General features: G+C 44.4%; 1 protein-coding gene across 1 annotated transcript in view; it reads left to right on the top strand.

Annotated features, from left to right (window-relative positions):
- The window catches only part of HMCN1 (hemicentin 1), a 1,257,483-nt gene that overhangs the window by 713,051 nt on the left and 526,327 nt on the right, over positions 1-18,105 (top strand). Inside the window, exons 42-44 of the mRNA XM_078642741.1 lie at positions 5,725-5,821; positions 7,168-7,290; positions 11,224-11,385. Coding sequence (XP_078498867.1) covers positions 5,725-5,821; positions 7,168-7,290; positions 11,224-11,385 — 382 coding nt within the window. The remainder of the gene's footprint in view (positions 1-5,724; positions 5,822-7,167; positions 7,291-11,223; positions 11,386-18,105) is intronic.

Here is an 18,105-nt window from a genome sequence, read left to right as displayed (position 1 = left end):
GCCTCTGCATCCCTCAAAAGAGGAAGAGAGGCTCCACCGTCTGGACCCAAAACGTGCACTCTCTTTTTACCTGAACCGCCCACAACAGTTCCGGGTGGACGACCAACTCTTTATTGGCTACGTGGGCTCTAAGAAGGGATGGGCGGTGCACAAGCGGACCATCTCTCGGTGGGTCGTTTTGAGCATCAAGATCTGTTATTCCTTGGCTAAAAAGGAACCTCCTGTGGGGCTGCGCGCCCATTCCACTTGGGCCACGGCGGATACTACTGCCTTGGGACGGGAAGTCCCTTTGTAGGACATTTGTCAGTCAGCTACGTGGGCCTCGCTGCACATGTTTGCCAAGCATTACTGCCTGGACAGTCAAGTCCAGAGAGGCGGCTTCTTTGGCCGTTCTGTTCTCCTGGACTTTCTGGTGTGATTTGGTTCGCAGACCCACCATCGGGATTGGTATTGCTGGGGTATCTATACTAAGGTAAGGAATCTAACACTAACATGTTTCTTTCAGATGCACAAGTTACTTACCTTCAGTAACGATATATCTGTAAGAAACATTAGTTAGCGTTAGATGCATTACCGCCCCACCCATCCTCCCCGTTCTGCAAACTGATTTCTAGGGTTAAGGCATTTCCCTGTCAGGACCCTAGTTTCATGGCACCAGTGTCGGTTTCTTGCATTGCTCTGCGTCCCTTGCGCGGAAAGCTATGTACAGAACTGACGTCAGCGCACGAGGGAGGCGTCTAAGTACTCCAGCGATGTTATTCCGGCTATCACGACGCCGACGACGGTAGCGGAGCCGCAGATGACGCCTACCGATGTGCAGGGGTACTGCTGACGAAAACTTTCCGGATCCAGTCTGACGCCTGGGGGTAATTCTAAGGTAAGGAATCTAGCACCAACTAATGTTTCTTACAGATATATCGTTACCGAAGGTAAGTAACTTGTGCATTAATTGTTATTTGTGAATAACCTTGGGTTGATAAGGCATTGAGTACAAGATTTTTTGCATATACTTTCATTCGATTTAATGGGTTGAGTAAAATACTTTTAGAAAAATATTTTTTGATAGATACATCTCTAGTCCATTCAATGAAACAAGATAAGTGCATAATGACGAAGTTGAAAGATTTTCTGTAATATTGGGACACTTGCCAACAATAACTCAGTGAGAAGAAACTATAAATTATAAATATTTTGGAAAAGCTTATTCTATATCTTAAATCACATTCATCTAAGAATTAAAATAATCTCTCCCAGTGTGTTGGATGTATATCTATGATATTCTAGTTAAATTAGTTTTGTGGATAGATAAAAAAATCTTTTTATCTTTCTATACATTTTTATATGTTGATATTTTGATATGTTCATAATAGAATAGTATAGAAAAAGAAAAGAAGATCATATTGTTTATATCTGAAGTTATATGCAGAGGGAGAAGATTTTTTTTATTTGATTAATTGAATATTCATTTAGTGTATTTGCACATTAGCCTTATCTTTCTTCTTGAGATATGTCCAGGCTCCTTCCTTGTGATCTACCACTGAATCAGAGAGCAGTCTTTTAAAGTGTAAAGGTAGAGTCTCTTCCTCTCATCCTGCAGTGTGTCCCACCCAGGTCACAGGAATGCAACAATACACAACTCTACCTGGAACGATTCATCACTTCCTCAGGACTTGACCAGGCAGGTCTGGGCTTCCTAAAATGTAAGCAAGGGTCCTCCATGTAATGTACCATTCCGGGGACTCTTGCACTCAGTGTACTTCCACAGCACACTCATTCCATCCATTGTGCCACTATAGACACACATGCAGACAGCACATACATCCAGTCGGTGTGTACTGCTCAGTATTGTAGTATTTGTGTATTGTACCAGGGTGTGCTATTTACAAACACACACTCTGCCAGCACACACCCTCACTATGTATGTGCTGCGCAGGTATTGTACTTCATGCAAGCACCCATATATCCAGCACATGCTTCTATTGCTCATGTAGTGCATAGCACTACATCTTTCATGTAATGTATTCCCAGAAGGCATACATACACTTAGTACATTTCACTAACCACATATATACTACACAGTGCTGCTCTAACCCTGTACTGTACCCTTTCCAGACACACGTACATCCAGCGCAGAGTCCCTGCTCCTGCACTGCGCAGCGCTCTACATCTAACTGATGTTGGTCAAATGTGAGTTAAGCACATAGCACCTAACCCTTTTTAACAGATAACCAAGCCTAAAAGCCTCACTCCTGTGATACAGGGTAAAAAGGTCTTGTTCACCACTCCTGATCATTACACGGTATGCTGCCATCACCGCGCTCATGCTGCTTAACTCTTAGTCAAGGCGGTAGCCTTCCATTACTATGAGGGTAGAGCATTGGGCACCCCTTCATGTTTATCAAGACCACAAGTTATAAGACAGGCCTATGTTATAGCACATGCTTTAGATCCGTGTTTACCTATGACACAAGTACAGTACAGATGGGCACTTAGTGTCAGATTACTTTCTGAATGGGACTCTACAGGTATGTTGGTAAGCATTTTTTTCCATTTGTACAATTGATTTCATCAACACCATCTAGTTTTACACTGGTGTGATTCATTAATTACATACACAAGAAGGTTTTCTGGAGCAGCTACACTGCCATTAACATTTTGTCAATCCTTCGATAATACAGCATGGCACCCAGATTTAACTTTAAGAAATGAAAAGTTCTTTCATTTTAATGTAATGATGGAAGAATGTTTTCTGAGTAGAATTCCTAAATATACAAAGTCCATTCAAATATCCAGATGCAAATTGCAGTATACATTTTTAAAGAATTCTTCCATGCCTAAATGGGTGGCTATCAATTCACGCTCTGATGGAAGATTCCCCCTTTACTTGAAGTTTGACATACATCAACGAATCCCTTAGATTATATGTGAAGTTACATTAGTTTGCAGTTTTTTCAGAAGTGAGCTTATGATTGCTTGTTATAATCCCTCTCTGTAGTGATGCATTGATATTTTTCTAGACATGTCTTCTGATAGGGTACTTATGTTTATTTGGTTAGATGGGGCTGGGCGGGTATGCAATTATATCCTGAGCCTATGGAGTGAAGCTTTTCTGATGATTGATACCACATTTATGAGGGAAGGCCCTTTTTGCAGGAGCACCCCCACTTTCTTGCCCTCACATTCTGCCAGATTTAGTGCTGGTTTACTGACACTGAACACTGGGGTGCTCACGTCCATTCCTCAGTACATGTGCTCTGATATTCAGAGTATATGTGCAATTGGCTAATCCTTTAAAAAAAAGCACTGGGTTAGGTTATAACACTTTCTAATGTGACTTCAGTTTGGAAATAGCTACAACCATGTTACAAACACTCAAATTAATAGTAATTTAAAACTGACTGTGAAGTCAGATTTAAAATTACTATTTCGAAAATGCCACTTTCAGAAAATTAGCATTTTTCTGACTAAATCCTGTAGTAGCCCTTTCAGAGATAATCCCAACTGTTGTCACCTAGCAGCCTACTGATATGTATAAATTGCTCTCAAGAAATATAACAGAAGGCCCTTAGCTGGGATGGCCTTGAAGGATGTGGCAACCAACTCTAGAAGCTTTTAAAGGGGGGGTCCCTGTCACAGGTAGCCGTACGTGACACCTAGGTCTACCCCTGCCATTGTCTAAGTGGCGAGAGTGTCTCCTAATACAGTGGGAGAAACCCTGTCCTAGACTGGTTTTTCAGGGAGAGTCCTTATTTCCCTAGACAGACCTCGGGGGTGTGCCTAGTGCTCTGATCAGGGGAAGACAGATTCTGCCATGCTAATTTTGGCAGAGTAGGGCACACTATGTGGCATTGCTTAGGATCAAGGCCCAGGAAATGATGTCAAAGTGGGTAGGGTTGACCCTGTAAACATTTCCCTGTTTGTTAAGTAGCCACCCCCACCCACAAACTAGTGCCATGCATAAATGTGGCACCCCTGGCTGCTTTCTTCAGAACACTGCTGGATCTGCGGAAAACAGAAGAAGGACTGAGCCTGCTGTTTTACCTGTGGAGAGAAACCCGAAGGATGGACCTGATCCCATGTGAACCCAAAGTAGAATTGGACTCCATAGGCTATTTGGCTAGTCTCCTATTAAATTCCAGGAATACAAAAGCTCCGAGAAGCCTGCAACAAAGAAGAGCCCATCTGAACTGTTCCAATTGGATTTTCCCCAGGCTCTGCTGGTGACTTCTGGGAGATTGAGTCCTAATTCACCAAGTGTTGCCCAAAAGATCTGAAATCCTTGGCTGGTGTTAGAGTGTACTCTCTCCCCCTCAATATTGCAAAAGCGGACACTTAGAAACATTTGCACCTTTTTTCTACCATGGCTACCATGGGACTGCCACCAAACTGCAGCTGCCATCGTCACATCACTGGTCAGTTTCAACTTACTGGTTTATCCTGCTGAAAGCAGCTCTACTTCCAGAAAAGTTTCTATGTTCCAACGTGGAGGATTCCACCAGGACCAACGCCAAGTAGTGCCTGCTGTCGTCGAGTCCTCCATTAATCCTCCCTACAGCCCACCATGCCGATGCGAATATCCCCCATCAAAAAACGAAGGTCCTGATCTAAATGTTGACGGAGAGGGAACTACGTTGCAATGGCAATGGAGTTTCTTTCCCATCCAACTTTGGAGTTTTCCCACTCAATATTGATGTGGGGGGACAATAATTTGATGACGGCAGAGACTACTCCACCTAATTTAAATGAGGGAACACGCATCAATTTTTCAATCTCTGTTACCACCAGGAAAACTTGGCAGTAAGGGCCATTGAAAAGTGCTAAATGTCCCCTCGCCATTGTTTCTTTTTGCTCAGTAAAATGTATACTATTTTTATAAATTAGGGTGAGAATATTATTGTGTTGAGCTTTTGATTTATTAACTGCTCTGCTATTAATAAATGTTTAACACTTGTTAACTTTGTGGTAAGCCAGACTGATCTGTGCCTCAGCTAACCCCGACTGAGGTTTAAATTAAAGTAACCTAACTCGACCTGATGCAGAGTAGTGACATTATTACGTGGTGAGGTCTCACAACTAGGGGTGGGTGTAACTCGTGTAATTCCGTGCATTGTAATCATGCATAATTATCCACAAATTCAATGATATTATGTGGAATTCTGCAAGAAGAGTAATTCTGCATTTAGCTCTACTTTCTTAGTGCAAAAAATACCCACTCACATCAAAAATGAACACGACGATGCATCGTGCGCTAAGAAATAGTGTTAAATGCAACAGAACATAAATAGCAGCACAAGAAGCTACTCACACTGGTTAAATGTGCCCTTGGGGTAGGATTTTCCCCTAACGTAATCCCGGCATTGAGCTCCAGTTACTTAGCGAGGATGCATGCTGCACTAAGAAAATATCACACAGAAGCGTGAGCAGTCACTCATGCTCACAAAATGTGCTCTTGTGGTACGATATTTTCCTCCAAAGTGGGTGCAGTTTCATCATTATCGGTAATTCTGCATTAAAGAGTAATTGTTCCTGCATAATTGAAATTTCGACCAGGCCTATCAGGATTCCAACGTGTGTAGACCATATATTTCTAACGTTTTCTGTTAGCCCACTAGTCAAACCAACATCTGGAGTGCTGTGTGCACAAAATACTGATCAGATTGATGTTACATACCATAACATAAGGTTGTGTTACTAATAATTATTAAAATATTTTATACTTCTCAGATAGATGGGGCTCAAGTTCCAGACACTGGTCGCTATACCTGTGAAGCCACTAATATAGCTGGGAAAACAGAGAAGAATTACAATGTTAATGTATGGGGTAAGTTGTTGAGTGATGTAGTAGTGTTGGTAAATTTAAGTTTGCACTGAAATGCTTTCCCCATCAGGACACTGAGCCTATTTGCTCTTCTAAAAGTAATGTGGCTTGTTCAGCTTTGGGCAATGTCATGTTAAAAGACCGGCCACATACTGTCTGTCGTTTGAGGTTATTACGTATGTATTATTCATTTGTATACTAGTATTGACTATTATAACAGCACTTTAGACAGGGTGTACTCCAGTTAAACAGATATATTATAGCCTTAGAGCCTGCTGTAGCAGGCTCTACCGGGCCATTAAAGGCCCGCTCCAGCGTTAAAGGTCCGACCTGAAGGAATGGGCTTTTAACCAGGTGAGTGGGCCTTTAATGGCTAGTAGAGCCCACTACGTATGGCTTTAAGGCTATTGAAACAATCTTTCCCTAGAGGGCAGAATGTTTCTAATTTGTAAAACAAAAGGCTGAGGGGCTGAAATCCCTCTGGCTCTGTGAGGCCTTTGTTCACAGCTGATATAGGCTCAAAATGTACTTACAGTAAACCAAAAGGAAGTACTTGAAACCGCCAGGAAGAACTGCTACCAAGTAGTGTCAGAATTTTCCATGGTTTCCATAAGTGAGACACAATCTAAATATTCAGAAATAATTTATGTGGCTTCTGGTAAATATTACCCAAACTGTATTGTCCCTTGGGCATCAGATGGACTGCTCTAAAATGAACAAAGACTATCACTTGGAGAAAATACAGAATACATCGTTCATGTAGTCTATGTTTGTAGCGGCCCATCACATGATACAAGCAGCTCTGAGCGAGGATGGGGTGTGGACTTAGGTCTAGTGATAAACTGAACAAACAATATATAGCAGTGCCCTGTTGAGTTAGCAGAATTTTGAAATCTAAAGTTTCAGACCTAGCTAGACTGAAAGGGCGGGACAGTTGTCAGTAGTTGGCATAGGATATGAAGAGTCTAGGGTAATTTTTAGTTTTGGGGTGACCTTATCCAACTTTTTTGTCAAACACTACATTTAAAAAAAAAATGAACTTTACATAGTGGACATATGAAGAAATGGGGAAATGAAGTTGAAGAGTATGAAGAGAGTGTACATTTGTCCTCTTGCTATAGTCCCAGTTCCTGCAGAGCGTGAAGTTTGGGAATCTTGTATACACCATTTACAAGCATTCCTTCTGCTTAGACCTTCACACGTTTCCACTTTTAACAACTATTTGGAATCAACCCCTAGAAGAAAGAATATACAAAGCATGTGATCTTATGAATAATACCAAGTCATTGTCACAGGGAAGCCTTCACCATTTTCTTCATATTTTATGGTGTATGTTCTTTTCATTTCAGTGCCTCCAAGCATCCGTGGATCAGAGGAAATAGCACGTCTGTCAGTCATTGAAGGCAGCCTCGTCAGCCTTGTGTGTGAGTCCAGTGGTATTCCACCGCCCGACCTAACCTGGAAAAAGAACGGTGAGTCCATTAGGACCTTCTTTTTGTGTGACAAAGCTCTAAGGTTTTTATTGAAAGATGGATTTCTACTGGTGTGCTGATGAAGGCAGTGTGGGCCAAATGCTTGTCTAGAAATCTACCCTGCTAGTAGTCAAAAAGGGGTTCAACCACTCTTGTGGTTTTTTCGATATTCTTTCACAGAAAACTTTACCTTTTTCACTTGCTTTTCTATTGTCATAATTGTGAAACAATTGAGAAATGATTAGGCTTAGACATACATTTCAATATAAGCAGTGACATACCATAATTTATATTTATATAGTAATATTAAGGCAAGGTGTCTCTGTCCCACATGTAAAATCAGCATAATATTCGATACTATGGTACAAGAACATCTTACATATTACACAAACCATTAGATAATACCACATAGCATAATATCAATTCAAAACAATTCAAATATCAAATCATTATATAGCACAAAATCTTATTGCATAGCATAACTGCACATATAATAAATCACACCAGTCCAACGCAACGCATTTTATAGCACACATCGCAATACATGCATGCCAGGTCTGTTTGGTTGGAACAGACACAAGATGGTCAAAACAAAGATATACTCTAGTGGCCCACATTAACATAATCAAAAAATAAAAATGCAGCATAACAAAGCTTCATATAAGGCAGAGAATAGTGTAGTGAAAGTATCAAGGGTAAAAGACTCGCTTTAAAAATTCCAGTTATTCAACAGGAAGGTTTACCTACAAAACCAATTAGCTCGAATGAAGGCAGTTATGAGTCCATTGCCCAAATGGAAGAAAAAGACACAGAGAATCATAAAAGAAGAACTTTGTTTACATACTTTACTGCTAACAGGTCATACAAACTAGTTAATTTGTAAGACTGGAGGATGATTGAGAAGCATTTCTTGATGAAAACAAGAAAATGCTGCATTACAGGGCATGTATAAATGGGTTTTGCGTAAAAAAGACCCTTCTTTGTCCTGGGAGGCTATAGTTGAGTGACGAAAGGAAAAATTACCAGGAGACCTGGAAGGAAAGGTTAGACCACAGGTAGCAATCCTAAAGGTGCATGATGAAGTGATGCCTTAAGGATCTTAATTCACTCGTGGGTACATCATTGAAAAAATCTAAACAAAAAAGAACATTGGCAGTATGTCATGAAGCTACAGAATTACATTTTAGGCACCAGTTTGATTTCCAGAAGGAGGAGCACGTCAGACATATTGAATACATTTATTTCACTGTGTGGCCTGGGATACTGACCATTAGTGATATTCATAAGCAAGCTTATCATTGAAGGGTTTTAATAACTGGCTCGGTGAGGGCATGGCCTGAGCTGATTTAAGATGGCCTCATAACATGGCACCCGAGTCCTCAGCAACCAATACATCCTATAGAATCATTTGTTTTAGTCTGTTTTCTGCACAGTGCACAGTGCTAGCATGGAGAGAACTTGGAGCCCTGTGGTACTGGGGAATGCTGTACATGGTTACTGATAGCTCTTGCCGACCCCTGAGTGTGAGCAGAGGTTGAGTTGTGTACAGAATCTGAGGCCTAGCTTAAACAGTCCACAGCCTGAGAGTATGCTTACAGTGATCCTGGTGCCATGCCTGAGCTTGTGGTTTCATGTCTCCCAGCTCAATGGCCCAATCCTTTTCAGGCAACGCAGTGAGAATCTGGAACTCACTTCCGCCTCCGCTCCGGACCACCTCTTCCTCCCAGGCCTTCAAAACTGACCTCAAAGTTCTCCTCCTTCAAAGACACTTCAAAAAATTAATTCACACCCTCTCTATTATCTGAAGGAAGACATTTTATTATAGAAAATTCTATTCTCCATGACTATGGAAGTGCCTTCCCAGTGTGTTCTTGTGGTGGGAGAGTCTGCCATTTATTGCAGTATTACCCTTCTACCTGTCTTTGGTACTCTTTTGTAACATGCACACATCACTTTTCTCTTGTAACACACGGTTTGCTACCTCTTACATTTTGTTTGCTTTAGATACTTGCACAAGTGTCACCATTGCCTATGTAACGTTTGTTCTTGTGCTTGAGTGTCTGCCATTTATTGCAGTATTATACCTCTACTTGTACTTTGTACGCTTTTGTAACTTGCACACATGTCACTTTTTCCTCCTGTAATGTACTTTTGCTACCTCTTGTATTTTGTTTGCTCACAATTGTCACTATTGCCTCATGTAACTTAATGTTTGCTTTTGTAATTTGTTCCCTTGTAATTTTCTCCTCATGTATCAGTACTATTTCCTATTGTGAAGCGCTCTGACACCTTCGGGTAAAGTCTGCGCTATATAAAACGCATAAATCTCACTACCCATGGTTCCCTTAGAGGTGCAGTGCTCCTCCTGAGAGGCCCAATGGAGGATTGATGGTGCTAGTGTCCTCTTTGAGCTGAGGTGAGCCGAGACCACGTTTTGTACTGAGTAACAGCCTTTACCAAGTCTGCTTCAAGGTGTCCTGAGCAGGTGGACGGGCGCACCCAAGAAATGTGAGTCTTGACCAGACCTGTTAAATGGATGCCATGCACCACATGGATTCTGAACTGATGGCTGCCATCCTGATGATATTTGTTGGAATAGAACCTCAGTAGTAGGTGTCATGTCAGATGAGGGGCCACCAACCTGTGTGTAGAGCCCACAACTTAAGCGGTGTGTTTTGTGACCATCCACCTGCAGGTGTGGAAATACTTGGAGAAACAGTGGATGCCAATTCACTCAATCCCTTTGTGTATTTCAGACCTCAACATACCATGAGGCCCTATCTTGCCTGAAATGCCACCTAAATTACAGATGCTGTCCAAAATAATACAAAGAGAAAAGGACACTGGTAGCTAGCTTCTATAATATATTATATATGTTTAAATATGTCAGATACTGCCAGAACCGACTGAATACTGGCCAAGCACTACCAGGAAAGAGATGTTGGGGACCAGTGGACTGAGGAGCATCTGGGTCTACTTCCCCTGTCAAACTGGCTCCATATCAATGCAACCCCGGACCTAAACTACTAATGTTTACATTTGAACTTAGACTGTATTAGACACTGGCTTTATTGCAGAAGCTGAATGCAAATGCAAGCCACGTGTGCTGCAGGTGTCAGATAGGAACATATGAAAAAGACACTTAAGTGTAAACAGAAGTTAATTATTATTTTAGACTGAGGAAAAACGTTGGAGGGATGTAGGAAAACATAGCATTTTACATACTCTTACATGCGTTTGTGAATCGGCTCAGAAGCATCCAACTTCCTATTATTCTCTACTCCTTTTCCCGTTATGGAGAAAGGAACAGCAAAAAGAAGTGAAAGGCTCTATCCTCATGAAAAGAACAGAACAAGTGGTTCTGTGTCCCCCGATGACAAGTCCTTGACAGGCGTAAAAGTGTTTCACACCTCATCAAATCTTTCGGGAGGACATCCCAGCAGAGCTGAATTAATGTCTACTTAAGCTTCCAGGCAGCACACATAATGTTTTTACAATGATCCTTTACCTGTGTTGTTCCTGTCTTTTTTATGTGTGAGAGAATCGTGTGATGCTCTTTCTGCTGCTGCCACCGGTCCTTAACTTATTATTTGTGTTAGGGAAGGTTGCGCTGCGGCTGTACATATTGTACCTTGAAGGCATTGTAAAGCTTGGTATAAAACATTCCACATAAGAAAACAAATTGCAGAAATAGATGTAATTAGGAATTCTCAAAACGTTTTTTGAGGAGTACGTCTGGAACGGGTGCCTGTACAGGTTTTCAAGAGGTTGTAAAGTGTTTCTGAATTTGTGAATTCTTGAACGTCGTAGAGCTCCACCCTTGAACGGGAGTAAACCAATGGGTCCATATTTATGAACTTCTTTGTGAGTCAGGCATATGGTATATTATTCTAACTTTTTAATCTAAACTGAATTTATTTGTTCCTCTCCCAGGCTCCCTGCTGATGGTAGACGCTACTGGAAGAGTCAGGATACTGTCAGGGGGACGACAGCTGCATATTTCAATCGCTGATAAGTCAGATGCTGCATCGTACACCTGCACTGCCTCCAACCAGGTGGGCGAAGCAGCGAAGAAATATAGCTTACAGGTTTACGGTAGGTGTTACTTAACATACAGATAGCAAAATTCATTCATAGAAATGTTGCTTCAGTCAGAAGCCTCCTACATATAGAGATCAAAAGGAAGAAACTAGAATTAGTCACAAACATGTTTAGTGCTAACAAAAGAATGAGTTGTTTTGATGTTTCAAAAGCAGTGCATAGGTTATGCAGATGGTTGCAGGTGATGGTCACCGGCACTCATTTTTGAGAACTAGTCTTATTTTTCATCATCAGAGTTTGTCACAAAGCAAGAAAGAGAAAAGAGAGAAGGAAAGGAGGAAGAGAAGTATAGGATAATAGTGACAGAGGGGAAAAGCTGGGATGAAAAAGAACCTGCAAAAGTTAAATGAAAATGTGGAGGAAGAAAAGGTCATGAGGAAGATTCAAGACTAGGCTGAAGGTGGACTTCTAAAAACGTTGGGCCACATATATTATTCAGTTACAGCTTTCTGTGTGTATGAGGGAGGTTAAACCTTAAGAAGATACAATTTCTACCTGGTTCACCTCATGGTAACCTTGAACCAGTAAGTTGCAGCAGTCTCATTGTACCCTCTCAGTACATTTATATCTTTCATGTACTATACTACAGTGTACAACTCATGTGGAGACCAGTCAGTAGGTGCAGTTAAGAGTCTGAAGCTTAACTACCTAAGGCTATAGAAGCACATGATGATGAGACTCTCAACATTTTTTTCAATTAAAGTCATAATCAACTCAACGGTTTTGAATTTTAAATGCCTGATTCAGGTGCCTTCTAATCAGAAATCTAGCTCGCTACTGTCCCATCATGTTCATTCATGTATTTCCTTTCAGTTTAGGAGGTAGTTGTGGCAGTGGCAGATATCAAGATGATTGTATTCTACTACCTGCTAGTGTTTCATCTCCACTAGGGAGCCATGAATGGTTGTGTGGCCGATCTCTGTGTTTGCAACCAACAATACCAACAACAAGCAGACTCTTAGGAAAAACCCTCAGAATCCTGCCACAAACTACCATATGTGCAACCTAGCCTATAAAATAATAGGTGTTCCCTAGACCATAGGAACATGGACAACGTCTGCACTAGTTAATAGAAAATGGAGATTGTCAGCCAGTATGAGTCCACATTTGTTTCAGGGGCTTTTATTGCTTTTCGAAGTATTATCTTTGCGCTTTAGTGCCAACCCAAGTCTCATGTTTAGGAAAAGCAGTCAAAGAATATGATATCTGATAGCGATATCTAGATGCAGATTCCTTACATTTGAATTTACCATGCGTCCAACTGATTCCGGAAGATTTTGTTTTTAGCAATACCCCTGCACGCCGGTAGGTGGCGTCTGTCGGCTCCACGTGACATCGTCAGCATTGTCTGCGCCATTGTGACATCAGTGTCACCTATATAGACACCACCTCAGCACGCTGACATCATTTCTTTTCTTTCCGCACCAACCAGCTCAGATCAGTGAAGAGAGCTACCCTTTGTCACTTTTTGACAGGCTTTTTTCAACATTTTATCGACCCTTTTTTTGGTGTGTAGGTATTGTCCTCATGTCCAAGAAGACTTCTGTGTTCAAACCATAGGCGCCTGTCACCATGCCATGTCAGTGATGGACCCACACCTGGTTTGTCTCTGGTGCCTGGAGCGCGGCCACGACTCATAGTTGTGGTCAGACTGCCGGACCATGGCCCTGCAAGCTTTGAGGGAGCAGTCCCTAAAGCTGCCTGCTGCCCGGCGCTTGGCACCATGTCATTCTCCTCAGAGGTCTTGTTCACGGTCCTGGTGCAGAGGAAGGTCCGGGCACGGCTCCAGGAGTCCTAAGTCTTCATTCTCCCACTTGAAGTCATCGAGTCGGTCAGGTAAGACCCACAAAAAAACAAGAAGTCGAAGCGTGCTTCGACTTTTTCCTATATGTCAGGCGACGCAATGGAGGAGTCTTGGTGTTCTAGGCCTTGTTCCTCTGAATCTGCGCCTGGGTTGGCTCCACTCTTCCCTGCCTTCCCAGGTGTCAGAGCGACCCCTGCCCAGCTCAAAGAATTTTATGATGCCATGTACCTCACCAATGACACCCAATGGATCCAGTGATGGATCCGGACCAGCGGCAGGTTTGCTGTTGCAACTTTCCCCGGACACCCGACGACCCAGAGCTGGACGGACGCATTCCAACGCTGATACCAGCAATGACAAAACCCTTACGTACTAGGTCAGTTCCCCAGCCTTATTCTTAAGGTGCTGGGAATGGAGGAAGATTGGGAGGGCTTCCTGGAACTTTTACTAGACCAGCCTTATGAAGGCAATTGGGTGAAGCCAGCTGACTGAATACCTCTCCAGATTCTGGCCTGCTTTCTTCCCCTACCATGGCTATGAAGGAGGAACATCATACACTATGGTGGTGCAAAGGGCAGCTGAGGTTTTGGACCTTCAACACCCTTCCATGACAGTGAATACAAATATCTTGACAGAAGGCCTGCAGCCAGGTGTCTCCTCCTAGGAACCCTTGCTGCCATTCACCGAGACCTTAACTGATGTCTTACTGGGAACCTGGTCCAAGTCCTGCACAGGGGCTCCTGTGAATAGGACAATTGCCCACCGCCATCGCCCTGCACCAGGTGACCCCAGTTTCCTCACCAACCACCCTACCCCAAGGGATTGGGGGTCTAAGCCTCTACCTTCCCTTCTGCACCCCCAGACAGGGAATCCAAGAGGCAGGACAGTTGGGGTAAGAAAAGTTTTTCTTCTGCCTGCCTTGCATTGTGATCAGTGAACATCGCATGCATATTGTGGGATACGGTTGCGCTAGTGCTGCCATCCTCTCTCAAGCAGTATCAGACCAGAGAGATGTGCCAAATTTCACCATTCGTAGTCGTCTCAACACGACTGACTCGCTGGGCAGAGCGATTTAATCTACGGTGGCTGCTCGATGCCATGCCTGGTTGAGGACTTCTGGCTTTTCAGGGGATTCCCAAGCCTCTCTCATGAACATGCCCTTTGATGACATCTGTTTCTTTGGCCAGCATGGTGCTGGAGCGATTTAAGAGCTCAGGGGCTATGGCTAAGTCTTTGGGCTTCTCAGTGGCTGCCCGTCCCCCAACTACCTTCAGCCCCTTTCCTGGCTACTCAAGAGGCTTTTAGATGCGCCAGTCATACACCAGCCACAAGACCGCGCAAGTTCAGCAACCTCTGTGTGGCCCTGGGCGCAGCTCGTTCTGACACTTATGGGTCGGGAGGCCAGAGGTAGGGTCAGACTCACACATACCGCAGCGTCAGTCTCCAAATCTTCCTAGTCCGGCCCTTCCAGATCTTGGACAGCCAGTTGGTGGCAGGATCTGCCATCACCTCCACAAATAGGAGAACATCACTTCAGACATGTGGATTCTCCAGGTAGTTCGAAGGGGCTACGCACTCACCTTTGAGACTACCCTTCCCTCCATGCCTCCAATTTACGACCGGCTGACGGGGAATCACCTGAATTTGCTTCAGGAGAAAGTCATGGCCAAAGGAGCCATAGAGAGAGTTCCTGAACCAGAAGTAGATTGTGGTTATTATTCCTAGTACTTTCTGGTCCCAAAAAAGGACAAGGGTCTTCATCCTATCCTAATTCTTTGAGCCCTCAACTACTTCCCCAAAAAGGAAAAGTTCAAGTTGCTCACTCTGGCTCAGGTCTTGTCTGCCCTGGACCCAGAAGTATGGATGGTAGCATTGGATTTGCAGGATGCCTATTTTCACATTCCAGTCCTTAACTTACCAGCGCCCCTTGGGTGTTTCACCAAGGTGATGGCGCTGGTTGCAGTTTATTTGCGGAGATCAGTGGTGCCAGTATTCTCCTGTCTGACTACTGACTGTTAAATGGCGGGCTCGTCCCAGGTTTTTGTCTCCCACCTCCAGACTACGGCAAACCTCCTGCATTCGCTGGGGTTCACTACCAACATGCCGAAGTCACATCTGACTACCTCTAAGATGCTGCCTTTCATTGGAGTTGTTCTGGACACAGTGCAGTTTCGGGCCTTTCCTCCCGAGTGCAGAGTTCAGGATAAGAAACCAATGTTTCAGCATCTATCATGAATTTCGGAGAGAGTGACTCTGAGGCTGCTGGGCTTCATGGCCTCCTGCATCCTGCTTGTGACACATGCTAGGTAGCGTATGCAGGCTCTGCAGTGGGATTTGGAATTCCAGTGGGCGCACCATCAGGGGAATCTCTCTGACAGGGTCCAGACTGATTTGCATATGGCTGGGTCCAAACTGGAATGGCATGGTGAGCAAAAACCGATGGATTTAGGCCCAGATCTCTGCACTGGGGTGAATGTATGACAATGCACTGCATTCTCTCCAGTAATTTTTCTTTTTGCATTTGTCACCCCGAGTGGGACGGGTATGCCGAGACGTAGGTCCCGTGCTCTCCATGCCACTGGAGTCAAGCTATCCTGGCTGATGAGGGCTGAAAACCCGGAAACTGGTCATAGGATGCTTTTTTCCAGTCCAGGGGGGACCTGGCCTGGCAGTTCGGGCTGGGAAGCTCCCATTGGATGCAGGGTCAAGACTGATTTGCATATGGCTGGGTCTAAACTGGAATGGCATGGTGAGCAAAATATAACGGATTTAGGCCCAGATCTCTGTGCTGGGGTGAATGTATGACATTGTTCAGTATTCTGTCCATCAGTTCTTTTTGCATTTGTCACCCCGAGTGGGACGGGTATGCCCAGGCGTGGGTCCCGTGCTCTACATGCCACTGGAGTCAAGCTATCCTGGCTGATGTGGGCTGAAAGCCCGAAACCTGTCCTAGGATGCTTGTTTCCAGTCCTGGAAGGCCCTAGCCTGGCAGTTCGGGCTGGACTGTTCCCATTGGGCGCAGGGTCAAGACTGATTTGCATATTGCTGGGTCCAAACTGGAATGGCATGGTGAGCAAAAATACAATGGATTTAGGCCCAGATCTCTCTACTAGGGTGAACGTATGACATTGTTCTGCATTCTGTCCATTAATTGTTCTTTTTTAGATTTGTCACCCCGAGTGGGACAGGTATGCCCAGACATGGGTCCCTTGCTCTCCATGCCACTGGAGTCAAGCTATCCTGGCTGATGAGGGCTGAAAGCCCGAAACCTGTCCTAGGATGCGTGTTTCCAGTCCAGGGAGGATCTGGCCTGGCAGTTCGCGCTGGACTGTACCCATTGGGGGCAGGGTCAAGACTGATTTGCATATGGCTGGCTCCAAACTGGAATGGCATGGTGAGCAAAAAAAACGATGGGTTTAGGCCCAGATCTCTGTACTGGGGTGAATGTATGATATTGTTCTGCATTCTCTCCATCAATTGTTCATTTTGCATTTGTCACCCCCGAGTGGGGCGGGTATGCCCAGACGTAGGTCCTGTGCTCTCCATGCCACTAGAGTCAAGCTATCCTGGCTGATGAGGGCTGAAAACCCGAAACCGGTCCTAGGATGCTTGTTTCCTGTCCAGGGAGGACCTGGCCTGGCAGTTCAGGCTGGACTGTTCCCATTGGGCGCAGGGTCAAGACTGATTTGCATATGGCTGGGTCCAAACCGGAATGGCATGGTGAGCAAAAAACGATGGATTTAGGCCCAGATCTCTGTACTGGGTTGAATGTATGACATTGTTCTGTATTCTGTCCATCAATTGTTCTTTTTGCATTTGTCACCCCGAGTGGAACGGGTATGCCCAGACATGGGTCCTGTGCTCTTCATGCCAGTGGAGTCAAGCTATCCTGGCTGATGACGGCTGAAAGCCCAAAACCGGTCCTAGGATGATAGTTTCCAGTCCAGGAAGGGCCTAGCCTGGCAGTTAGGGCTGGACTGTTCCCATTGGGCACAGGGTCAAGACTGATTTGCATATGGCTGGGTCCAAACTGGAATGGCATGGTGAGCAAAAAAACAATGGATTTAGGCCCAGATCTCTGTACTGGGGTAAATGTATGACATTGTTCTGCATTCTCTCCATCAATTGCTCCTTTTTGCATTTGTCACCCCGAGTCGGACGGGTATGCCCAGACGTGGGTCCCATGCTCTTCATGCCACTGGAGTCAAGCTATCCTGGCTGATGAGGGCTAAAAAACCTGAAACTGGTCCTATTATGCTTGTTTCCAGTCCAGGGAGGACCTGCCCTGGCAGTTCAAGCTGTGCTGTTCCCATTGGGCGCAGGGTCAAGACTGATTTGCATATGGCTGGGTCCAAACTGGAATGGCATGATGAGGAAAAAACGATAGATTTAGGCCCAGATCTCTGTACTGGGGTAAATGTATGACATTGTTCTGTCCATTAATTGTTCTTTTTGCATTTGTCACCCGAGTGGGACGGGTATGCCCAGACGTGGGTCCCGTGCTCTCCATGTCACTGGAGTCAAGCTATCCTTGCTTATGAGGGCTGAAAGCCTGAAACCGGATCCAGGATGCTTGTTTCCAGTCCAGGGAGGACCTGGCCTGGCAGTTCGGGCTTGACTGTACCCATTGAGCGCATGGTCAAGACTGATTTGCATATGCCTGGGTGCTAACTGGATTGGCATGGTGAGCAAAAAAACTATGGATTTAGGCCCAGATCTCTGTACTAGGGTGAATGTATAACATTGTTCTGCATTCTGTCTATCAATTGTTATTTTATGCATTTGTCACCCAGAGTGGGACGGGTATGTCCAGACGTGGGTCCCGTGCTCTCCATGCCACTGGAGTCAAGCTAATCTGGCCGATGAGGGCTGAAAGCCTGAAACTCGTCCTAGGATGCTTGTTTCCAGTC

Source organism: Lissotriton helveticus, chromosome 1_1 (genome assembly GCF_964261635.1).
Source record: "Lissotriton helveticus chromosome 1_1, aLisHel1.1, whole genome shotgun sequence".
In the NCBI taxonomy this organism is placed as follows: Eukaryota; Metazoa; Chordata; class Amphibia; order Caudata; family Salamandridae; genus Lissotriton; species Lissotriton helveticus.
Note: the sequence above shows the minus strand (reverse complement) of the source record. Positions and strands in the feature narration are given on the sequence as shown.